The 26,668-nt window shown below is 26.4% G+C and overlaps 2 protein-coding genes across 2 annotated transcripts; one reads left to right on the top strand and one right to left on the bottom strand.

The window, feature by feature from the left end:
* The first annotated feature begins 5,611 nt into the window (after window positions 1-5,611).
* Window positions 5,612-11,062, top strand: LOC114167626 (probable polygalacturonase At3g15720). The gene is made up of 7 exons (XM_028052736.1): window positions 5,612-5,773; window positions 5,921-6,055; window positions 6,475-6,642; window positions 6,786-6,993; window positions 7,417-7,498; window positions 7,634-7,742; window positions 10,775-11,062. Exons 1-7 carry the CDS (start codon window positions 5,630-5,632, stop codon window positions 10,853-10,855), a joined length of 927 nt encoding a protein of 308 aa, XP_027908537.1. The 5' UTR covers window positions 5,612-5,629; the 3' UTR covers window positions 10,856-11,062.
* Window positions 11,063-16,388: 5,326 nt separating this feature from the next.
* Window positions 16,389-18,666, bottom strand: LOC114165848 (probable polygalacturonase At3g15720). Its single transcript, XM_028050455.1, has 5 exons — window positions 18,464-18,666; window positions 17,397-17,478; window positions 17,150-17,258; window positions 16,781-16,891; window positions 16,389-16,691 (listed from the first exon to the last, which is right to left on the bottom strand). The coding sequence occupies exons 1-5, from the start codon at window positions 18,621-18,623 to the stop codon at window positions 16,464-16,466; spliced, it is 690 nt and encodes a 229-aa protein (XP_027906256.1). The 5' UTR covers window positions 18,624-18,666; the 3' UTR covers window positions 16,389-16,463.
* Window positions 18,667-26,668: the final 8,002 nt, after the last annotated feature.

Raw genomic sequence — 26,668 nt, 5'->3', positions numbered from 1 at the left:
GGTGGGAATGAGAATGAATCAAAAGTTTGATACCCGTTGGGTTTGGGTATGGGAATAAGGATGAATTTTTTCTGCAAGAATGGATATGAGATAGCGAAACTCATCCCTGCCCTGTTATCATTCCTAATGTCATTTCTTATCCACGAATATCGGCGAATACCGGTTTTTTTAGCATCCTAGGCTTAGGTTAGAGCCTAATGAAACCTAATTTTTTACGACAATTATTCTTAGACCAAGTTGTATTTTGTTAAGCCTTCAAGGTTCCACTTGCACTTGGTCTTCCATTCGGAAATCCTTAACTTCTAGCAGTCCTGCTCCTCGTCCAAGGTGGAGGAATGCCGATAAAAGATACTCTAATACTTCGGGTTAACATGGCAGATGTCAGGAAATATTAAAGAATTTCAAAATATATTACTTACGTAATGAATGTATTATATATACACTATTTTACATGTAAGTTCCATTAAGACGGAACTTTTTTAGCCCAAAATACCTTTCTAACCCTTTTGAAATTCATTGATAATGGTGAAATTAAATTACCAAAGAGTTCTGACTAATCTTCTATTTCGATAGCTAATACCAAATATCTAGTCTTGGTAGGATAAGATCGGGTATGACTAGAACAAGAAACAGAAATCAATTCTATAATTTTTAAGATTTTAGTTTCTATTATTTTCGATCTATTTTCGTGTTTTGTATTGTTCTATTATTCTTTTACCGTGTTTTCAATATTATTTAATGAATAATTAAATCTCTGACAATTAATTTACATAATCAACATACGAATTTGAATAATCATTCGAGAATTTGAATTTCTTCTTCTCTTTCTTAACTTTTTTTTTTTTATGAATTTGCGTTTTTTAAATTATAATTTAAACTAAAAATCAACTGAGTTTTAATTTTAACTTAATGTGAATTAGGTTGAATAATGATATTGAAGTTTAATTAGTTTAAATTGATTGATTAATTAAATCTAATTATTTAAACTCAGATTAAATTATAATTTTTGAATTGATTAATTGAATGAGTTTATTATGAATTATTTACGCATTAAAAACAAAGATAGTATGTACATCAATTAAAATCAAACTCTACAATATTAATTATCTTTGTTAAATACTAGCGAAATGCTACATGTGTTATTTTTTTATAATAATAAAATTATAATTATAAAAAAAATGCATAAATTTTACAATTTGATTATAGATAATTATTATTTATTTTGTAAATAATTTTTTAATTTAAAAAATAGTTAAATTAAAAAAACGATTAAAATTGAAAAAAATTGTTACTTGAAGGGTAAAATTAAATATAAATATTTTTTATGATTAATTAAATACTTGAAGGTATTTTTATAATTAAAAAATATTAAATTTTTAAAAAAAAGTCAAACCATGAAAAGAAATAATTGTTTTAATTTAAAAAACGCATTTAAGAAATAACAGTGAAAAACAAATATGAACAAAAAGAAGAACTTTATATATAAGTATAATAATACATCGTGAAAATTAATGATAATATTTATTAAATATAGAAAAGATTATTGATAATAATTATATTTAATTGGCAACTAATCTTTCGTAGATAATCATTTCTTACAAAATTATAAAATTTGCAAATACTTCCTACAAAATTTGTTGTGAAAAGTGTTTTATACAAAATATTTTGCAAGAAAATTAGTAGCAATTTCTTGCAATTTTTTTTTTACAACAAAACTTGTAGGTATTTCTTACAAAAAAAAAATCAATATAAAATTGACTGGAGATATGAGTTTTTTTAGTAGTGAATCTTAACGTCCTAAATTAATAAGTTATAAATGCACATTAATTACTCTCTCATGCCTAAACAATATTATCTTGTATCCCAATTAGTGATGGCAACATAGCGTGTGGAGCAGAATGAGTTTTGTTATTCATATGTTTTTAAGGAAAATTTATTCTTATTTCCACATTTAAATTCAATGAGTATGGAATTTTGTCTCATTTTCATTCTCCCCAGATAACGAATATACTCTTACCCGTAATATTAATTAATTAATTTTTATAAAATTATAAAAAAATCTTATAAAATAAACATAATATTATCAAATATATCTTGTCAAAAACTAGGGCCTCTACTCTCACATTTGAATCAGTACGCTCTATGTGAGACTAACTAACTCTTTAGAGCTTTAGGATGCAATCCTTACTTAATTATATACTGAGGCACCACTACGAAACCATAATAAGAGTTTTGTGGAATTACGTCCATTACCTGAGACACCACCATGAGCGCTCACTAAGAGGGTCATGACATTACGTCCTTACATAAGGCACCACTACGAACTCTCATCAAGAGGTTCATGGAATTACGTCCATTAGATGAGTCGCCACCATGAACTCTCACCACGAGGTTCATGGAATTACGTCCATTAGATGACGCACCACCATTAACTCTCACCACGAGGTTCATGGAATTACGTCCATTAGATGAGGCACCACCATGAACTCTCACCACGAGGTTCATGGAATTACGTCCTACCCATACCTTATCCATGTTTCACCAACCAACCATAAAGTTCTCATGCATACCAATTTCATGCCAATATATAGATAACCAACCATCCAATCATATTTCATACCAACCTCATACCAAACTCATCAATTCCAGCCCATACAATCAGATATTACATGCATATTCACATACTTCATACTTTAAATAAAGCAAACCAGTCAATCATGCAACCAACAAAAATTATGTAAGAAATCAACACGGTCTGCGTCAGGTCTCGCTCAAGCTAGGAGCTCTCGCTCAGGCGAGAGGAGTGGTCTCGCTCAAGCTGTAGGCTCTTGCTTAGGTGAGACTACGAACAGAGGCCCTGGAAGGTTTTGCGAGCTTTCGCTTAAGCGAGACCATCTCGCCTGAGTGAGATGGTTTGTCGCTCAAAAACTCAATTTTTCGCCTGAGCGAGTGCTCGAGCAAAAACCCTGGGCGAGCTTCTGCTACTCTCGCCTAGGCGAGATGAGCTCGCTTGGACGAAAATAACAATTCTCCCTCAATATTCCACTCTTGTAACACCAAAAAACAACCAAACACTTCCATATAGTTCATTCACACACGAATACAAACACTTTCCAAATCATTTTGAGCATGAAACAAATGGAAACAAACCACATACTTCAAAAATGCGAAAAGGACCTAACTTCCCTTACTTGGACAAATTTTAGCGAAAGAGACAAGCACTCAATAAACAACATAGTAGCTCTAGGAGCCGATTCGTGAGCTGAAAACACTAACCCAGAAAGAAAAACGAGGTTATCCCGATGAATCTCTATTGGACTACGAAATATAGAGCTAAAGAGGAGAAGATAAGAGTTGAAGGTCAATTTACGTAGAGTAAAGGTGGGATTGAGCTAACTTGAAGAGAACCAGAGACCAAACCCTAGCAGAGAGTTGCTGTAATTCTAAGAGAGGGAGGAGAAGGGTTTTTCTGAAAAAGTGACAGAAATGGGTGTGTTAAGCTGGTTTAGGGGCTTTAGACACCCTATGGACCAGCCTCAGGCCCATAAGGCTAGACCCTAAAACATTAGAGCTGAAAATAAGTGGACCTTACATATTTTATTTGAATAGTATATAATATATAATATATAATATATAATATATAATATAATATATATATATATATAATAGAAAGTTGAGATTCCGAGTAAATCATTTTATTTAATAATTTATTTAAAATGTGTACTTCTTTATTTTGTGAAATAAAAAATCCATTTAATAAATTTTAATAAATAAGATATTTACCCACCAATAAAAAACAATAACACATATTTGTTTTGAGATAATTTTACTAATATAACGTCATTATAAGGGTGTATGCTTTTGCTTGATCTATTGATGTCTAAGAATAAATTTTAATTTAATTATTATTGTCTGTTACTTTTTATTTTATTGGTATTAAAAATTATAATTAATGAGTTAAAAATTTTATTTAATAAATTATAATTTTGTTTATGAAAAAATAAATGATTAATTATCTTTATTCTCTTAATTAATTTTAATTCTATTTTCTTCTTTTATCTTTTTATTTGTTTGTAACCTCTTTTGTCTCACCTTATTTTCTTATCTTCTAAGAGTCTATCTTTTAGGGTTTTGACACATTACATTTCTTGAATCTCATATTGTCCGTTTGTACCAATTTTTTCATCCTCATCTCTAGTTAGTATGTTTTTTCCTTTTTATCTGTGTTGTTGTTTTTAGTCCGTTCTGGATTTGTATTAAAATTATAAATGCGTTTCTTTTGTTCGATTTTCTTTTCTGTACTTTTTGATTTACGAGTTTCGAAGGTTTTTTTTTTACATATATCTCGACGATGAAGTGTAATTTATCTACAAAACTACTAATTTGTAGATAATAAATTAACTGAAGCATAATTCATAGTTAAGTTTTATGTAGAAAGACAATTCAATTTTAAGGAAAAAAATTACTTACTATTGAGTTGAGAAGAACAATAAATTTTGTAATTAATTTTATTAATGATTAATTTTAAAATAAACTATGTAGATTTGTGAAAAAGTTGAGACTTGTGAAGGACAACCGAGACTTGAGACTTCAAGATACTATAAGTTTACTTATTTGATAATCAGAACCATGTTTTATTGTTTTAACTTATTAATTTTATATACTTATCTTTAGTAGTGTTTTATATATGATAATTTTTTATTTCATATAAAAATATATAGATATGTAAACTATAAAATTTGAATCAGGATATTCAAAAATCCAAAAGAAGAGAAAAATTGAGGTTTTAATTGCATCACAAAAAGGAGTCATGAATAAAATTATAAAAGTAGATAAAAAAATAAATTAAAAAATACAAGTATGTCAGCAATGTCTCTAGAAAGATTAAATGGATTATCCTTATTATCTATTAAAAAAAATATTAAACGAAATTAATTATGATAATTTAATAAAAAATTTTACATAAAAAATTTTCAAAAAATAAATTTTAAATAAATGACCTTATTTTTTTAAGTTTATTTTAGTTCTTCCTAACTCTTAAAAACGGTCTTTGATGATATTGCGGTATTGTATATATTATATAGTTAATAAATTCTGTGTGGAAAAAATAACACTTTGAAGGTAATTTCAAAAAGGGTCAAGCTAGTTATTATTTTAACTATTGTTATTTGATGATCATGAAAAAGATACGAGTTACAAGTCAATACTATAAGAAAATATTTAAATACAATCACTTTTAAATAAAAAATAATTAGTCATTATAATTTAAATATTAATTTATAAATTAAAAATGATTAGTATTTAAAATAATTTTTATTATGAATAAAAATATATAACTAATTTATAAATTAGACTTTAAATTGGTCTATTGATTATTAAAGTTATAGTAATTATATGAATTAGTGTTTAGATTGGTCAATAATTAATTAATTAATGATTAATTTAAAGTTATTTTTATTCTTTAAAGAAAAGCATGTGTAATTTAATAATTATGACATTGTGCACTTAATATATTTTTTTTTTCCATATTTATTCATCACCGGTTACAATGAATGATCTATGTGAATCCCTTTATAAATTCACTTTCACAAATAAGAAGAAAAAAGTGTTATTGAAGAATTTGTAAAAAATGCAAAGGTTAATGAGTGGTATATTGATTCTAGGTTTTGTTTCAGCCACATTGTGTCTGAGCAGCAATGCTGAAACCAAAGTCAAATATTTTAATGTGATGGATTATGGAGCTCATGCTGATGGCCAAACTGATGATTCAAATGTATATAAATGTGTTACTTTCTTCATTCTTAGTTTTTCTTTTGCTTCACCTTCATTAAACTTTAATATCATCTTAAAATATTAAGTTGATTCTAATAAACTTTATGAAATATATGGATTGCAATGTTTTTGTGCTAATTGATTGTAGGCAATTTCAAAAGCATGGCAAGGTGTGTGTGGAGAGGAAGGGCCAGCAACTCTATTGATACCTTCAAGCAAAATATTTTTGGTGAAAAGATTAAACCTAAGTGGTCCATGCAAGGCTCCAAATGTTGGCATTAAGGTATTTAATAGGATATTTAATGGGGTTTAATAGGTTTAAATATGTTTTTTTTTTCTTAAAATTATCATAAAAATTATGTTTCGAATTAAATTGTAATTTATTTCGTCTTTATACTTTATGAAAAAATATAAAACATTTTTCTCAACATAAAACTCTGATTTTATATTAGTTTGGGGACTAAAAATATATTAATTAGGAGACACAAAACCTATGGGTTATGAACCCAACTATGTACAATACCACTTAAACTCACTTAAATTTTTAATATTATAGTCAAGTTTGATATTTTTGTTAGAAGTCAGTTTTAAATTTAATTCAATTTTACAAAACTAATTTGTAAGGTGAGATATTTATATATTATGAAATTGTCTTATTTTTAATTGATGTAAGACTTTCAACATCTTCTAATTTTGATGCAGTTTGAAGGGAAGATAGTTGCTCCATCAATGAATGAATGGGTTGGTGATTCGTTCAGTTGGATTCAGATATTACACGTAAATGGTCTAACAATTGATGCTGATGGAGGAATCATTGATGGCAATGGTTCTACTTGGTGGGAGAAATGCAGAAATTGTACACGACCAATAGTATGATATATTCAATACTTTTGTTTCTTCTCACAATCATCATCTACTTATTATTTCTTTAGTAGAGTAAATGCAATCAGATTATAATTCTTCTCTAAATCTCAAACCTTGTGACTGAAGATTTTCATATGAATATGATGCAGTCTTTACTTTTCCAATCTTGTAATGGTCTTACTGTGAAATCTCTGAGAATGAGGAACAGTCCTGGATTTCACATATCTGTATATGGCAGCAATGGTGCATTATTCACTCAAATCAATATCAATTCTCCTCGGAAAAGTCCTAACACGGATGGCATTGATATATTTTCCTCTAAAAATATAGCAATTGAAGATTCTACTCTGGCAACAGGTGAACTAAGAAGAACACACTTTTAAACACTTTACTTGCATTGTAAGGTATTCTTAAGATGATAACATATAAAAATGACCTAAAATATACTTATTTTGAGATGGTAAACCAAGTTTTCATTGTATTCAAATAAGGTCGTATTAAATATTACTATAAACTTTGATTTAAAGGTCTAGGATTTAGGATTTAGGATTTAGGATTTGACAGGTTTTTAAGATACACTGTATTTCTCTCATCTTTTTGTAAATGGATTAGAGTACCCTTCAAATATTTTATTATCAATTTAAATTAACTCTTAATTCTTTGTCGATAAAAATAATAACTTTGACATCTCAAATTATCATGAAGCACTAATAAAATAGAGTGTGAGCATTTAAACTAAATACTGTGTGGAACGTTAATCTACCTTGCCTTTGTAATCAGGTGATGATTGTATTGCCATTAAAGGTGGCAGTTCATACATCAATGCAACTAGAATTTTTTGCCAAGGAGGCCATGGGATAAGGTTTGTATAAATTTGTATCATATAGTTTATGTAATGTTAAATTGTTCTTTATTCTGAAGTTTGTTGTGATAATATAAGTTAAATATTTGATGGAACTGTGCATGACATGTAATGAAACATGTATGAATCACTCAGCATTGGAAGCCTTGGTATAAACAAATCCTATGAGACAGTTGAAGAGGTACATGTACAAAATTGCAGCTTCATTGGAACTACAAATGGAGCAAGAATCAAGACATGGCCAGTGAGTAACTTATACATAATGCTTCATATTGTTAACTTTCATTACATATTTTATCCTTTTATCTAAAAAAATAGACTTTTAACTTAAGTAAACCTTACAAAATCAACTTCAACACATACCTTTGTGTCTAGACATGTATATTTCTTGCATGAAACTAATGAATAGTCAGATAACGGATTCCAAATAACAAATTTCTTTAGGATAGATTTTGTATACAATAAAATGAGATATATACTCACTTATATATTGTAAATCCATCTTATTTCTAATCAATGTAAGATCTTCTTCTTTTTCTTTTATCGGCAAAAATAAATTAATTTAATGAGATAATTAGGTTACTTCAACCCATATACATAATACAAATAGAAGAAAACAAAAATTAAAGTTTTATAATTTTCCCTCCTATACTAAGCCTACTATGTATAAACCTAACATTCTCAAATAACACAAAGGTTAAAAACATTGCATACCCATACATACAAAGCAATACTTGTGACACCCCGACTACTATACTAAATAATTATTATTTGATAAAAAGATATGGAATCAATTTTTTTTTAGAGATTATCCTTGAAAGAACATTAATAATAACATAACTTCATATTCATATATGTAGTTTGCATCTTTATAATTGTTCATGAAATATTAAAAAAATATATATATTTGTAAAATATTAAGAGTTCTACATTAGAATAGAAGATTATCTATATTTTTAATATCTCCTAAACATATTAATAGAAATTATCCATGAGTCAATCTTCAGAAGATCCATCAATAATATCCCGAACAACTCTCACTGAGCAGGTTCCTCTTCTGCTCATGCAACAGGTACATATGAAAGAAATTATGAAAGGAGTGAGGTCTTTATAAGCCTTAAATATCAATCTTAATAAACTCAACAAACAATGCAGACACCGGGGGCCTAGATTTGGACCTACAACCACAAAACTTGATCTTGATTTACCAGACATATGGATCCATATTTCACTTCTGATGATCCAATCTGAACATCAAAAGTTACTTTGGGAAGTGATTAGGTAGTTGAATATTTCTCATAAAATATTGGTACAATCATAATTATTTCTTTCTCGAGAATATTAGTCATTCATCGGCTCACAAAAGAGATATATACTCACTACCTAACCTTGGCGATGCCGAGCAGGTATTGGATAGTCCCAAGTTTGGCCTATGAATATCCTAGTCCAGGGCGCTATTCTGAACTATCCAGATATTCACCTACTTGGTAAAACTTTCTTAGACCCCACCATGGTCCTGCCTTTCATCCCGCAGTGTACTAAACTGTGACTTCCCAAATACAAACACTTTGACACTGGTTTAATCTCAACTTATTGAAACCAAACTTAACTCTTATTCAACTGACATACTCTTGGATATTTTCAAAGGTCATAAAATGTGATGACTATCAAATAATGTCATTGTATAAACTATACACAAAGAACATAAAATAAAATAAAATGTGCATGTAATTTTCTTATATTCAAGCTCACTGAATAAAATAATATTTACTTTCACTTCACATTTTTTTTTAATTGTAAAAATAATGATAAAATAAGAATCAAAGCAAGAACTTTAAATAAATAATTAGATAAGGGTAAGAATGTTATAAATAAATAAAAATATAAATTAAACAGGAGCAGTACGTAATTGGAGATTAAATAAAATAAATAAACAGGACCAGTGCATAACTGGAGATAAATTAAATTAAATAAAATAAATAAATAGGATCAGTGCGTAACTGAAGATAAATAAAATAAACTAAATAAACAGGACCAGTGCGTAACTGGAGATAAGTAAAATAAAATAAAATAAATAAACAGGACCAGTGCGTAACTGGAGATAAATAAAATAAAATAAATAAATAGGACCATTGCGTAATTGAAGGTAAATAAAATAAAATAAATAAATAGGACCAGTGCGTAACTGGAGGTAAACAAAATAAAATAAATAAATAGGACCAGTGCGTAACTGGAGGTAAACAAAATAAAATAAATAAATAGGACCAGTGCGTAACTGGAGATAAATTAAATAAAATAAAATAAATAAATAGGATCAATACATATTTGAAGATTAAATAAAATAAATAAATAAACGTGATCAGTGTATAATTGGAGATGAAATAAAATAAATATAAGAGAATAATAAATGAAAATAAGTTAAATGAAAGTAAATAGAATAATATATGAGTCAAAAAAAGATTAATATAAAACCCATGAGTTTATCAAGATTAATATAAAAAGAGCTCAACCCCACTCCCCCTTACCTTATTGATTGAAGAGCACACTAATAATATTTGTAAAAGACTAGGATCTCTTTGAATCTTTGCTCTAAACTTTTTTTCCTTATTTTTCTCTTTTTCTTTCTCTCTCTTCTTTCTTTTTTCTCTCTCTCACGTAACTTCTCATTCCTTACTTGATTTCATCTCCAAATACATGTATTTATAAGCCACACATGTGCTTATCCTTTTGAAATCATCATTACTTTAATTAATGAAGGGATAATGTTTATCTCTTCATCTTATCCTCTCTCTTTTTTCTTTTTTCTTTTTTTTCTTATTTTTTTCTTTTTATCTTTTCTTCCTATCTTCTTATCCTTTCTTCTTCTTTTCTCTTTTTTTTTTCTTTTTCTTTTCTATATATATATATATATATATATTATATTTGTTTTATTTTGTTCTTATTGTTATTTTTAATAAGTAAAAATTACATCATGATAAAATATATTTTTAATGTTTAAACTACATCATAATAAAATACAAAACATTAGTAAACATAGAAGATTTTCTAAGTGTTTTATTTAAAATAAATAATACAGTTTATTTAAAAAAAAAGGATGTTACAATACTAGACCCTACCACAAAAATATGAAAAAATGGATTAAACATAAAAATCTCAAGTCGCTTTTGATCTAATACTAATAGTAATTTCTTTCCTGTATCAACCAATAGATGCTCATCATGATCAATATCTCATGATATCATAATTATTATCTTTATGTTCTCCAATTTTATACAGGGTGGATCAGGCTATGCTTTTTGCAAGAACATTGTTAATGGAACGATTGAAAACACCGTTCCAAAAGTTTCTTGTGTATAAAATGAATTCCTACGCCAACCTTGGTGGTGCTGATTTAATGTAAGGGAAATTAAGGTTTGTTAGAACTCTATGTACAAGTCATGCAATAAATCTTCTAAGGGTCTATCAAGTGAACTTGCATTATGGAGTTCAACATTTTTAACAATCACTATGTTCTAATTAAGTTGGATGTATATGGTTTGTATGGTTAAATCTCTTAAATATGTTCTTTAGATGGCTAATAGATAAGGATAAACTTATCCAATTGATAATGGATATTTGCATTTAAGTTGGAATAAATCTATATTAAATTCACTTTGTTAATTAGATTAAATAAGATGTGGATTTCGATCTAACTCACTTGAGTTTGTCCAAATTAGACCCAACCAAAAACAATTAGATTTGAGCCCTACCTAACCTAATTGCCGATCAGGCTTGATCCAACCTGGAGCCCAACATAGCTCGACTTGACATGGAATCAACCCAACTCAAATTGACATGGAACCAACTCGGTGTGGGCTTAATGTCTTGATCCAACAGAGGCCTAATGTGACTTGACCCAATTTAGCCCAATCTTGGTCCAACCTAAGCTCAAATCGACTTTCATCTAACCAAACTCAACCCAACTTGGATCAAACCTAACTAGACTTGGCTTTAGTCCAACTCAATTGAATATTGCTTAGCCCCAAGTTACGTTGACCTAGGCTAGGTGGACTTGTCTCAATCTGATGTTAGATTTGTCCAACTCAGTTTGACATGGTCTGGACTTAATGTAGGCATGATGACTTAGTCCAACTTGGGTTGACAAAATCTAACTTAGTTTGTTTCGATCCTAGCTAGATCCGACCTCGACTTAGACTTAACCTTAAGCCTAACATTATTGAATGTGGTCTTGACTCGAGTTAGTTTGATTAGAACTTAGGTTGACTTGACTATATAATATATTGTATATAAGTTACTCACTACTGGCCATGTCTCTTCATTAAATTAAGTGCACAAATTAAATTGCACATGCTTTTCTTTAAGGAGTAAAAACAAATTTAGATTAGTCATCAATTAATTAATTATTGATAATTTAGACATAAACTATTTTTAATAGTCAAAATTTTAATACATTAATGTTAGAAATTAATTTAAAAGCAAACCAATTATAACTTTTTATTTTCAATAGAAATTATTTTAGATATTAATAATTTTTAATTTCTCAATTAATTTCTAAATTAGTTATTATAATTAATTATTTTTTATTTTTTAAAATTTGGTTGTGATTAAAAAATTTCTTGTAATATCTATCTTCTACTAAAATTATGTCTGAGTGATTTATATCTTTTCATGGTCATCCATATATAAAAATAGTTAAGATAATACTAGTTTGACCCCTCGAATGTTATTTTTCTTTTTCACGCATAATTTATTAATTATATTTTTTTCTAAACAAATATTTTTCTTACTTTTTTTCATTGAAAGAATAATTAATTAAATAAAAGAGAATGCGTTATTTCAACATTTAATTATTGGTAAGTGAAAAAAATTTCAAAAATTAGTAAAATAAAAGTGAACATTAAATTTTAACTTATTTAAATAATATACAAAAAAAAACATTTTTTTTTATTATCTATCCTGATAAAAACATATGTGCTAACGTATGTGTGTTATTTTTTTTAATGATAACAAAATATAATAAAACTAAAACTATAAAAGTTAATTTAAATATGTTTTTATAATTTTATTGTAGAATTTTTTAATTTTATAGTTAATATTTTATTATAAATAATTATTTTAATTCAAAAAAATGTTAAATTAAAAAAATGGTTGAATTTAAAGAAAAATACAATTAAATTTAAATAAAATAGTCACAGGTAAAAAATTTAAACCGTTACTTATTAAAGGGTAAACTTGAAAAAGACAAATGTATACTCCAAAAAGATCAATATATTTAACTAAAAAGATAAATATATTTAACCTATACTTCTGTCTGTACTATTATATAAATATAACGTGTCCACTCTCTTTTTTTTGTCTAATTTTATCTTCGAGTATACATTTAATTTCAACTTTATTGATCAAGTGACTGTTTTTTTAAGTTTAACCGTTTCTTTTTATTCAACCATTCTCACTACATTTATGTACTTTTTAAATTAAATAAATAAAATAATTTATAAAATAAATAAAAATTATTTATGATTAAATTGCAAATATTATTTATATTTATTTTCATAATTATAATTTTATATTACTATAAAAAAAAGTGAATATAAAAAAGTGAATAAGCATACACATGTCTATTCACCGACAGTGATAAAGAGAAATTAGAATTCACTTACAATGATAAAGAGAAAATAGAAAGAGAAATTAGAATTCACTTAATGATAAAGAGAAAATAGAATTGTAATACTTGGGAACACATATCACAAAATATGATATTATATTCATATGCGATAATAAGTAATGTCGATTTATAACTCATTAATTTGGGATGTAAAGGAAGAATAGATGGAAGATGATGTTAAGATTTAACATGAGAAATTATTTTATCTTTTATCTTTTTTTTCCAAACTTAACGGAGTATTAAATTTGTGTCTCATGTTTATCTCCGTTTAATATTAATAACATGTATATATTCATACTTGTATCCTGTATTCGTTTTTTCTACTGTTTCAATATTAATTAATTAATTTTTATAAAATAATACAAAATTATGATAACATAAACATAATATTATTACATATACAATATTGAAAAGATGTTTGTTTTTTAATATTAAGTATTTAGAAAGAAATTATAATTGTATATATTTTAATTATATACATTTCAAATTAGAATGTTAACTAAAATTTCATAAAAACCAAAACATTTATTAAATTGAACCGATACTAATGAAACCTAGTTGATAAAATTTAAAAATATTTTTTTAAGAAAATATAAAAGAAAAACAAATATTCAAATGACAAAAATTAAATGTTTGTTTACTTTAATTCTTTTCATTGTAATGAATTCTCTTATTTTATACACTATTAAAAATTATGATACACCACTTGATCGATCACACAAAGGAAAGAAAGATTAAACTAATAATAATAGAATTTTGACATAGATATTTTATCTTATGAACTTTAATATATGTTGGATGGTAATAAAAAAAATATGACAATTACATTAAGTTATATATTATAGCAAATAAAATTTATTTATGCAATTATATTGATAATTACATGTATGATAATGAGTTAGTAAATAAAAATAATTACAAACAAAATATCAAAATAGTATTATACATGATAAAAATAAACATAAGAAAATATTAAAAAATGATCAAATGTGTGTCTTAGAAACAATTTAAGAGACCATGAAATGAAATCGCACACAAAGGAAAATAAGTGTATAATTAACGGTATGATAAGATAATAAGATGAAAGACACCTTAGAGAACTAACAAAACTCTTTTCAAATGAAACAAAAATTAGTAATAATAGAATAAACAAGATTTTTTGTATACAATCTAGTAAATGAAATGTTTATGTTATTGAACACTTAAATTGAGAGTGCTAAACATTATAATCTTAAAAGAACATATATAATAAATAAAAATATTAAAAAGTAGTAGAAATATTTAAATGTGAAACATAAAAAAATTTAATCGACATACATCATTTGAGCATAATTGCATAAAGATTGTGATATAAGACAAAAAATATCTCGAAGATGAAAATGAATTTCATAACAAATGAAGAAGTAGAATATATATATATATATATATATATATATATATATATATATATATATATATATATATAAAAGAAGTTACTTAATAGACTATAAATATTTTAATAATTTAAAAGAGAATGAATATTATGGACGATTAAGGGGATGGAGACAAAAACAGGATAAATATTTACATATTTAGTCAATACAGAGATATTTTTTTTTTTGCAAAGATGAAAACATTTTAGACGGTAGCAACCGGACCACAGGACCAGTTGATAATTGCATTTGATATTGGGCTTAATAATTGTGATGAAAAAAATACTACATTTAATATATATTACTAATTTTATCCATGTATATTACGTTTTAATGTATATTAGTAAATATAATTAATAATTATTGTCATTAATTTTTACATCGTATTGTATTTAATAAAATATTATCGTTAATTTTCACAATATATTATATTTAATAAATATAATTAATATTATTACGTTTTAATGTATATTAGTAATTATAATTAATAATTATTGTCATTAATATTTACTACGTATTGTATTTAATAAGTATTATCGTTAATTTTAACCATGTATTATATTTAATAAATATAAATAATATTTTTAATAGCTATTATTATTTGTTGAATTAATACCAAACATTAAATATGATTTTATTTTCTATAAAATTAGAGAGTTTCATTTTAATTGATATACATATACTATTTTTGGTTTTCATCCATAATTTTTTTTTAATTTTTATTATAATTTGATACTTAATAACTGTGTATGTGCTTAGCGGAAAGATAAATAATTAAAATTGGATACATTCAAAAGAAAACAAAATATAAAATAAAGGTTATGATTTTTTTCCTGGATATGAAGTTTAAATACTAAAATACTAATAATAAGAATATCATTTTTTATTGCAATCAAAATTGTGACAATCCAAATCACGGTGCACCAATCTCATCATTATAATAATAGAGAGTAACTTCAAGATATATATATATATATATATATATATATATATATATATATATATATATATATATATATATATATATATATATATATATATATATATATATATATATATATATATATATATAAATATTTTAAGAAGTGTTTCAAATTTTCCAATTAGATAAACAATTACATTTCTACGAGGAAGTATAAAAAATGATAATATATAGATGGGACCTTTTATTCTAAAACTTTATCGTCGGTTATATTACCTTCTATGATGAGAAATCAAGGGGAATCCTTCTGTTGTTCAAATTAGGAACGACATTGATGTTAGACTCTAGGGGTTGATTGCCACGTGTTATCTTGATAAAATTAATATTGAGTTTTTATAAGTGATACACGTTATACGATATTATAGATAAATTTTAGATGAGTCTGAAAAAAACATTAGTCGAGTAATTTCATACAATAAGTTTAGAAATTTTTTTATTAGACAAGTTGTTGATGCATTAATTAGATCAGTCTAGCAATAGACAAGTCATTTATATATTGAGTAGAGGAGTCTAACAATATATATTAGATAAATTTTTTCATATACATATTAGACGAGTTTATTAATACACATTAGACGAATCTATCTATTTACTGATTAGAAAAATCTTGCAATATACATTAGATAAGTTTGTTCATAAACTAGTTAAATGAGTTTAGTGATATATATTAGACGAGTATATCCTACATTGATTAGATAAGTAAAAAGAAGGAAGAAATCTAGGATGAAACACATTTTAGGATTTTTGAAAGTAAAGATGAGTAGGCAAGAAAGTTGAGAAAATACACTAAATTCAAAACATCTCCATGTTCCATCTTAGAAATGCCATAAATATTGGGAAATCTAACAAAGCTTAATTTCCCTTACATTAAATCCACCACTACCAACATTAGCATGGGAATTTGAATTATTTACAAGATACTTTTGGAACGGTGGATCCAATTGTCCCATTAACAATATTCTTGCAAAAAGCATAGACATGTTTGATAGATTTTGAAGAGGCAATGTAAATATGCTCCAATGTAATGTTGGAACAACCAGATGGGCTACAGTTCAAGTTAATTGCTTTCTCACTTGCAGAAGTTCCAATGAACCCTCTATAAATCACTTCACTCACCCTCACTGCATCTTCTTCCTGTTACCATAAATATTTCAAAATCAAAATTCAACTATTGTTGAAATCACATATATCATAATAATATGAATGCAAATTCAAGTTTATACCACTTCACTTAGAGTTTTAATGCCGTAGTATTGGTCTATAATAATTGAATTCTTAACATCTTGGAGTATGATATTCTCATACGTGATTTTTCTTGCATAGCCTGATCCACCCTGTATAAAATTGGAGAATGATAATAATCAAAATGGCACCATGAGATAGAATAGAATGTCTAAAAAAAGTTCGCTAGATAAATTCTAACTTGGCTCTGATAGCATGTTAGAAGTGAGTTTTAAGCCTAACTCTATCCTACAAAATCGGCTTGTAAGGTGAGATTTGCACCTCATTTATATATTATAAAATTGTTTTATCTTTGTTGGAATTTTTAAGTTGATAAAATATCTAATGTATTGTACATATAAGTTACTCACTGGCCATGTCTTGATTCTTGCTCCATTTGTGGTGTCAATGAAGCTGCAATTTTGTACATGTACCTCTTCAACTGTCTCATGGGATTTATTTCTACCAAGGCTTCCAATGCTGAGTGATTCATTTCATACATGTTTCATTACATGTCATGCACAATTCAATCAGATATTTAACTTTATTATTACATCAATTTTCAGAATAAAGAAGAATTTAAAATTATAGAAACTACATGATGCAATTTATACAAACCTTATCCCGTGGCCTCCTTTACAAAAGAGTCTAGTTGCATTGATGTAAGAAGAACCACCATTGATGGCAATACAATCATCACCTATTTTGAAAGACAAGGTAAATTACAATGCATTGAATAAGATGAAAACCATATCAATAATATATGCATATTATTTTAAATACTTTTTTCATGTTGTCATCTTAAAATATCTCTCCGAGCAAGTAAAGTGTTTTTTTTATTTTATTTTATTTGAGTTCTTTGTTGATTTATTGGTGTTGTTCCTCTACCATATCTTCAAAATATACTAGGATGCTGCTCCATTTTGGCTCGATTTGTCTATGGCCCGTAAAAATGGGCTGCGCCGAGCTGACTCGTCAAACATAAAAGTCAATAATCACAACTCGTCGCGTATAGGACGGACTAACCAACCAAGCCAGGCTGGCCAGTCTACTTTTTTTTTCTTTTTTTTTAAATTTTTTTTTAAATTTTTTAATTTGTTTTCAAAAATTTTAATCTTTTTATTTTTAAAATTTGTTTATATATACATATAAATTATTATTAAAGACATATTTAATCAAATAAATATTTTTTAAACTTTTAATTCAATAGTTAATGTTTTTAATTAGATAAATTAAAATAATTATTAAATTTACATATTAAATTATTTAATTATAATTAATAATTAAAACTTAATTTGTAAGTGTTAATGATTTAAATTACATACTATGATATATTTACATATTTAAAAAAATTAATATAAAGAATTAATCTTTATAATTACTTTTATTTTTTTAAAACAGGCCAATAGGTTGGGATGGGTTAGCCCATACTTTGGTCCGTCAAGTTGACAATCTACACAAGACAGACCAAAACGGATTGACGGGTTAAAATCTTCAAACCAATCTATCTATTTTAACGGGTTGTCCCGTTAGGTCTAGTCTGTTTTGTCACCCCTAAAATATACTTATATCATTGATTTTAATATTTTAAAGTATATTAAAAAGATTTTAAAATACTAAAATCAGTATATTTTAAAGACATTATAAAATTAATAAAGAATCTGAACTCATATTTCTTAATTTACCTGTTGCTAGAATGGAATCTTCAATTACTACATGTTTTGAAACTGCAATGTCAAAGCCATCAGTGTTGGGGCTTTTCGGAGGAGAATTGATATTGATATGAGAGAATAATGCACCATCGCAGCCATTTACTGATATATGAGCTCCAGGACTGTTACTCATACTCAGAGATTTCACAGTAAGCCCATTACAAGAATGGAAACGTAAGGACTGCATCACATTCATATGAAAAAATTCAACCAAGGCTTTAAGATTAAGAAGAAATCTTAATTTGAATGCATTTTCTGTGCTAAAGATGTAACAAGTAAATGATGAATGGGATAAGAAACAAAGCGAAATGTAGAAAAAGAATTTGAGATAAAATACCGTTGGCCTTCTGCATCTTCTGCATTTCTCCCACCAAGTGGAACCACTACCATCAATCATTCCTCCATCAGCCTCAATTGTTAGACCATTTACATAAAATACCTGAATCCAACTGAATGAATCACCAACCCATTCATTCATAGATGGAGCAACTATCTTCCCTTCAAACTGCAACAAAATTACAGGAAAACATAACAAAATTAGAAGAAAATGATCAAACTTTACTATAAATTTGAGTAAATGTTTCTATTGAGAATCTAAGTACGAGTTTTAGCGATACATCGCGTAAAAACGATAAAGTTGAACATCACATAAGAAATAATACTCATAAATACAATTCTTTGAAGTGCGGAGAAAATGGTGTAAATGTTGAATTTATATTTCATTAGTATTGTTTCTCTCTTAATAAATGTGTTTTTTTTCTCAACTATTACAAAAAATTTACTGGATTTCATAATCACCTATAATATAGTTTTTACTTGTTTGATGATGAAGAGAATCTTTTAAATTATTTTTATAAAGTATAGAGACAAAATACTTTAAAATTTAATTTGATAACACATAATTTTTTATAATAGTTTAGAGAAAAAATATTTAACTTTATTAAACATCCTATTAAATACCTTAATGCCAACATTTGGAGCCTTGCATGGACCATTTAGGTTTAATCTTTTCACCAAAAATATTTTGTTTGAAGGTATTAATAGAGTTGCTGGCCCTTCCTCTCCACAAACATCTTTCCATGCATTTGAAATTGCCTACAATCAATTAACACAAATGGTTAAAGATCACTCCAATGATTAGACACACAAAAATATTACAATCAAAAGATTATTGTAAGAAATAAAAAATAAAATAAAATCTTGCATTCATTTTAAAAGATTATTTTATAATTACAATAAAATTAGTATTGTAAGATGATATTAAACTTTAATCATGGTGAAAGCTACTTATCTAAAAAAATTCAGTTTTGAAATAAGGCATTCATTATAAAGAAATATGACTTATATATTTGATTATTTAAGGGTAAGCAAAAGCAAAACCAAGAATGAAGAAAATATTATATAGAGTGAAAGAGAAAAGAAAGTAAAAAGAAAAAAAAAACATTTATATACATTTGAATCATCAGTTTTGGCATCAGCATGAGCTCCATAATCCATCACATTAAAATATTTGACTTTGGTTTCAGCATTGCTGCTCAGACACAATGTGGCTGAAACAAAACCTAGAATCAATATACCACTCATTAACCTTTGCATTTTTTACAAATTCTTGAATACCACTTTTTTTTTCTTCTTATTTGTGAAAGTCAATTTATAAAGGGGTTTACATACATCATTCATTGTAACCGGTGATGAATAAATATGGAAAAAAAAAAATATTAAGTGCACAATGTCATAATTATTAAATCACACATGCTTTTCTTTAAAGAATAAAAATAACTTTAAATTAGTCATTAATTAATTATTGAGCAATCTAAACACTAATTCATTTAATTGTTATAATTTTAATAATCAATAGACCAATTTAAAGTCTAATTTATAAATTAATTATATATTTTTATTCATAATAAAAATTATTTTAAATACTAATCATTTTTAATTTATAAATTATAGTGATTAATTATTTTTTATTTAAAATTGATTGTATTTAAATATTTTCTTATAGTATTGACTTGTAACTCATATCTTTTTCATAATTATCAAATATAAATAGTTAAAATAATAACTAGCTTGACTTTTTCTTTTTGAAATTACCTTCAAAGTGTTTTTTTTCCACATAGAATTTATTAACTATATATTGCATACAATACTTCAATATCATCAGAAACATCATCATAGACCATTCTCAAGAGTTTGAGAGACCTAAAACAAATTTAAAAAAATAAAGTTATTTATTCAAAATTTATTTTTTCAGATTTTTTTAATGTAAAATTATTTATTAAATTGTCATAATTAATTTCATTTAATATTTCTTTTTTAATAGAAAATAAGAGTAATTCATTTAATGTTTTTAGAGATTGTTGACCCACCTGTATTTTTTAATTCATTTTTTATCTACTTCTATAAATTTATTCATAGCTCTTTTTTGTGATACAATTAAAACCTCAACTTTTGTCTTCCTTTGGATTTTTGAATATCCTCATTCAAATTTTTTAGTTTACATATCTATATTTTTTATGTGAAATAAAAAATTATAATATATTAAACACTACTAAAGATAAGTATATAAAATAAATAAGTTAAAACAATAAAACATGGTTCTGGTTAAAAAATAAGTAAATTTGTATTATCTTGAAGTCTCAAATCTCAGTTCTTCTTATTAAGTTTCAACTTTTTCACAAACTTACATAGTTTATTCTAAAATTAATCATTAATAAAAACAATTACAGAATTTATTGTTCTTCTCAACTCAATAGTAAGTATTTTTTTTTCTTAAATTTTAATTGTCTTTCTACAGAAAACTCAACTATGAATTATGTTCTAATTAATCTATTATCCACAAATCAATAGTTTTTTATAAAAATTATACTTAATCATCAATATATATACAAAAAAACTCTCGAAACTTGTAAAGCAAAAAGTACAAAAAAAAACAAAACCAAACAAAAGAAACACATTTATAATTGTAATACAAATCCAGAATGGACTAAAAATTAATCACAAATAAAAATAATTAAAGAATTTATTGTTCTTCTCAACTCAATAGTAAGTATTTTGTTTTTTTAAACTTCAATGTTCTTTTTACAGAAAACCCAACTATGAATTATGCTTCATATAATATATTATCCACAAATCAATAGTTTTGTAGAAAAATTACATTTCATCATCGAGATATATGCAAAAAAAAAACTCTCAAAACTCGTAAATCAAAAAGTACAAAAAGTAAAATCGAACAAAAGAAACACATTTCTAATTCTAATACAAATCCAGAACGGAATAAAAACAACAACACAAATAAAAAGAAAAAATATACTAACTAGATATGAGGATTGAAAAATTGGTACAAACGAGCAATATGAGATTCAAAAAATGTAATATGCTAAAACCTTAAAAGAAAGACTCTTAGAAGATAAAAAAAAGTAAGAAGAGACAAGAAAGGTCAAAAAAAAAATATAAAAGAAGGAAATAAAATTCACATTAATTATAAGAGAATAAAAATAACTAATAATTTTATGTTTCATAAACAAAATTATAATTTACTAAATAAATTTTTTAACTAATTAATTATAATTTTTAATACCAATACAAAGTAACATACACTAATAATAATTAAATTAAATTTTATTCTTAAACATAAATTTATAATTAATTTAACAAAACTATATTAGTAATAAAATATCTCTTTGAGACATTTTTTCTTAAATATAATTTTATAATTAATTTAATAAAGGTATATTAGAAAAAAATTGAGACTTTTTTCTTAAATTTTATAATTAATTTAATAAAAACATATTAATAGTAAAAAAATGAGGTCTTTTCTTTTTTCTGGAGACATAAAGTGAGTGCTTTACTATTTAGTAGGCCCGAAATATCATTATCATGAATTTTTATCTAAAGATGTCATTTTTTTTTTTACTTCTTTCATTCAAAAATGAATTAAATAAAAAAATGCGTTATTTCAATATTTCATAAATACTAAGTGAAAAGGAAATTCAAAAAATCATTAAAATAAAAGTTAACATTAACTTGTAACTTAATTAAATGATATATAATAGACGTTTCATAGGTTTAAATTAGAGATGTCAAAATGAGTTTGAACCCGTGAGCCAACCCGGCTCACCACGGATTCGAGCCGGGTTGGGTTGAGAAAAATTCAACTTTTTCAAAAGTGGGTTGAACTCAACCCGGCTCACTTAACCCACGAGTTAAACGGGTTCGAGCCGGGTTGAAGGTGGGTTGGCCCACTTAATCCACCAACATTTTTTTACAATTTTTTTTTAATTTTTTTTTAATTTTTTTTAATAATTATTTACTATTCCTATTATATTTGTTCACAATTTCATAATTTTAAATACTAGAATGTTGCTTAATTATATTTGAATAGCTTAAATGTTTAATTAATTTGATTGTCAAGTTATATATATGTTGATACTTTAATCTTTAACTATAATCTTTATAGTAAATTACTCAAGTAACCGTCTTATAAACATTTTTTTCTAAATTAGCATGAAAAAAATATATAATTTTTTTATTTATATTTTGTTGAATAGCATGACAGAAACTTTGTAATATTAGTCATGCTTCCTTAGACTAATGGATACTTTCTTGGAAATAATTCTTCATATATTGGCGGTGAGCATGATCAAAATATTGGTTCTTGATTTTAGTATGATTGTCATTTCATGGGTTACTTAAAAATTTATTTAAATATTTGAATACTAAAAAAAATAAAAAAATAATTTTTTTAGGTGGGTTGGTGAGCCAACCCACTTAACCCACCAACCCGTGGTGGGTTGAGCCGGGTTACAGAATTTCTGGCTCACCGGAAAGTGAGCTGGGTTGGGTTCACTCATTTTCAACCCGGCTCGTGGTGAGCCAACCCGTGTGAGCCGGGTTGGCCCACTTTGACATGTCTAGTTTAAATTGTAAAACCTGACAGGCATGTCTACCTTTTATTTGACATGAGCAAATTTAGTAACTTTTTGAAGGAAAAAATAAAGGAAAAGTCATGTAATAACTTCAATCAAATCTTAAAATAATAAGATGACATGTGACTATAACTAAAAAATGTGACATGGCAAGATAATAACTACATCTACCTCTTAACCGCCACATCAATCTATTCACAATAGAAGTTAACAACTACCACTTTAACCGAAAAAATTAAATTTATTGAGTACTCAATAGACTATATACTCTCAAATTGATTAAACACTTAAAACATAATTAAGCTTTTATTTTTTCCTACAGAATTTATTAACTACATACTATTTACAATATCTCAAAATCTAAACATATAATTTTTTTTTTTACTTTTTTTTTATTGAAAGTGGAATTATATAAAAAGATAATCCATTATTTCAACATTTCATAAATGCTAATTGAAAATAAAAGTTAACATTAAATCATAACTTATTTAAATTATATATATATATATATATATATATATATATATATATATATATATTCAATGCTTAATTCTATTTTAAATTTTATGTATAAGAAGTAGAACCGATTAAAAATGAAAAATTCATTTACCGTTTAAATTATCATATATGCATCATTTTGTGTTTAATATTTATACTATCATAAGAAGGATTTCTCCTTTTTGATCTTTTTTTTTTTTCAATTTTATCCTTCAAGTTTACATTTCATTTTAACTTTAATCGTCCAAGTAATCATTTTCTAAATTTAACTTTTTTTTTACCATTTTTCTAAATTTATCTATCTTTTTAAATTAAATAAATAAAATCATTTACAAAAATAAACTAAAATTATATATAATCAAATTGTAAATATTATTGATGTAACACCCCAGATGGATATTACTAGATAAAATTTATTTTTGCAAAGTATACTTTAAGAAATTCAGACATTTTAATAAGTTCCCAAGCGCGGGAAATTTAAAAACTTGTCTCGTCATAATCCGTTCATACTATCTCTTCTTTATTACAAGTTCATACTGGATAAAACCTCGTAAGGTCTATTACAAAATATAAGAAAGCATAGCATAAAGAAAATTCCCCATCGGTGGTCCCCGCTCTGTCGCTAAGCATTCGCATGATCACCTGAATTCACGTCTGCTCCCACGTAACAAGTCACGTGATCATCGCCAAACACAAACACACAAACAAGCAAGGGTGAGCTGAGAAAGAAAAATTATACAAATAATAAGATAATAAGAATTGTCCCTCACCCAATCTAACTTAGTCAATTTTAGTTTATTGACTTTTTTTTTTTTTTTATCATTATACCCCAATCTCATAACCTATATGAGAAAGATCCATTCACAACCTTGGTCCTTAGGGATTATCATGCTCCCACGAACCTACCCGCTCGTGGTCCAACTCTACGGACCTCCCCGCCCGTAGTCCAACTCTACGAACCTGCCCGCTCGTAGTCCAACATGCGTGTACCTACTATGAACCTCCCCGCTCATAGTAGCCTCAAGTGTGAGCACGGAACATACGAACCTCCCCGCTCGTATCCCCACACAAGAGTACAACAGATACGGACCTCCCCGCCCGATCAATCACGCATCTCAAACCTCCGTTACGAACCTCCCCGCTCGTAACAAATCCAGCATGTCCCTGACCAAGCTATCAACCCATCCATGCAAATCCATCTGCAATGGACCCTTGCCCCTGCACTATTACCTGGCGCTGCCTAAGCGCCACCAGGCGAAATTGTACTATACACTGCCTAACGGTCTTAACATGCCGTCGGCGCCACAAGTTCCAAAATTCCAAATATTATGATTATTCTACCGCCGAGTAAAATAAAGAGAAGGATAGATTACGAAACTAAGCCACATTAAAATATGTTAAGTATTTTAATTATCGAGAATATAGTTAATTCCCTGTATCTATTCCAACTTGGAAGTTTAACATACAAAGCAAGAAAACATTTCCACTACTTAAAGCTTTCCCTGAAGTTGCCAAACTTATAACGTATAAATAAAAATTTATTAAATGCCAACCATAATAAGGGATTTAACACGACACCAAGCCTCTCCCTCCAATCACAGAACCCTTCCTCTTTATCTCAAATTCACAATTCTTACAAAAAGAACCCCTCATTAACAAGAACAAGAAAGAAAACCACAAACCGAACAATTATCTAAAAACGTTAAACATTTCAGTTAAAATAAAATGAAAGATACTCTGCCAATTTTCAACCTAAGTAACTTTTATATCCAACTCATTCCTATAAAATATAACTAACAATCTTTGAACGTTAAAACTTTAGATCATAAATATTACCTAAAAACCAAAACAGAATATCATCAATCAAGATATAAATAATATCCATATAAAGCTAGGTAATAATCTATGTATGTTACAATAATACCCAACAGTAACTAATTTAATATACTAATATTTTATTACTTTAATTCCTTCCATGTAGACATATTTCTATATGTAATATATTATCATGCTATCTTTTATATTATATGAATTCACATACAAAGCAAAAAAACTACTTTTATTCGGCTCATATATAATTTAATTTGATGCCACCTAACAAAATCATAATGTCACCTGAAAGTTTAAACACATGCCAAACTAAAACAATTATACTCTCACACTTGCACGTTACTTATTCCCTTATTATTATATATGTTTATACATCATAATCCTAAAATATATATAATATATTCATCTGCATATAATTTCTTTTTCTTGAAAATTATATGATTTATTATAAACTTTAAACTAAACAATATCCCCTTTAATTTTTATACCCTAGTTATATAACTAAATTCTAACCAAGTCACATATTGTCTTTTCATGTAACCATAATAAAAGCAAAACACATTATGCCTCATCAAAGTTGCGTTGACAGAGCAAAACCAAAACTGTAATTTTCCAAAACCATATCATCTTTATCCCATTGATAATACCGAAAACCTAATATTCGAAAGATTTACTTATGATGCGTAAAAGGAACATCTGTGTACACTCATCCATCAAAATGCATCAAACCAAAAAGTAAAGCAAATCACCAATCCTACAATGCTTAATTCACTTCTGCAACTCCAAACACAACGACCCAACATCTTACCCGTTTTCTCCAGATTAATACATTTAGATGTATAATAAGAATACGAAATATGAAAGAATTTAAAATTCATATATATTGTATTATTCATCGACGCACTGATGCATTCCTATTAAG

Source organism: Vigna unguiculata, chromosome 10 (assembly GCF_004118075.2).
Source record: "Vigna unguiculata cultivar IT97K-499-35 chromosome 10, ASM411807v1, whole genome shotgun sequence".
NCBI lineage: Eukaryota > Viridiplantae > Streptophyta > Magnoliopsida > Fabales > Fabaceae > Vigna > Vigna unguiculata.
The sequence above is the reverse complement of the archived record's forward strand: the minus strand, read 5'-3'. Positions and strand labels throughout refer to the sequence as shown.

Excerpts from the sequence above, each read along its gene's own strand:
- LOC114167626 (XM_028052736.1), top strand. The coding sequence starts at position 5,630 with ATGCAAAGGTTAATGAGTGGTATATTGATTCTAGGTTTTGTTTCAGCC. Across the intron at positions 5,774-5,920 it reads GCCAAACTGATGATTCAAAT|GCAATTTCAAAAGCATGGCA; the intron begins GTATATAAATGT and ends AATTGATTGTAG. Across the intron at positions 6,643-6,785 it reads GAAATTGTACACGACCAATA|TCTTTACTTTTCCAATCTTG; the intron begins GTATGATATATT and ends AATATGATGCAG.
- LOC114165848 (XM_028050455.1), bottom strand. The coding sequence starts at position 18,623 with ATGAGTAACAGTCCTGGAGCTCATATATCAGTAAATGGCTGCGATGGT. Across the intron at positions 17,259-17,396 it reads AAAGGAGGCCACGGGATAAG|CATTGGAAGCCTTGGTAGAA; the intron begins GTTTGTATAAAT and ends TGAATCACTCAG. Across the intron at positions 16,692-16,780 it reads TTAAAACTCTAAGTGAAGTG|GAAGAAGATGCAGTGAGGGT; the intron begins GTATAAACTTGA and ends TTATGGTAACAG.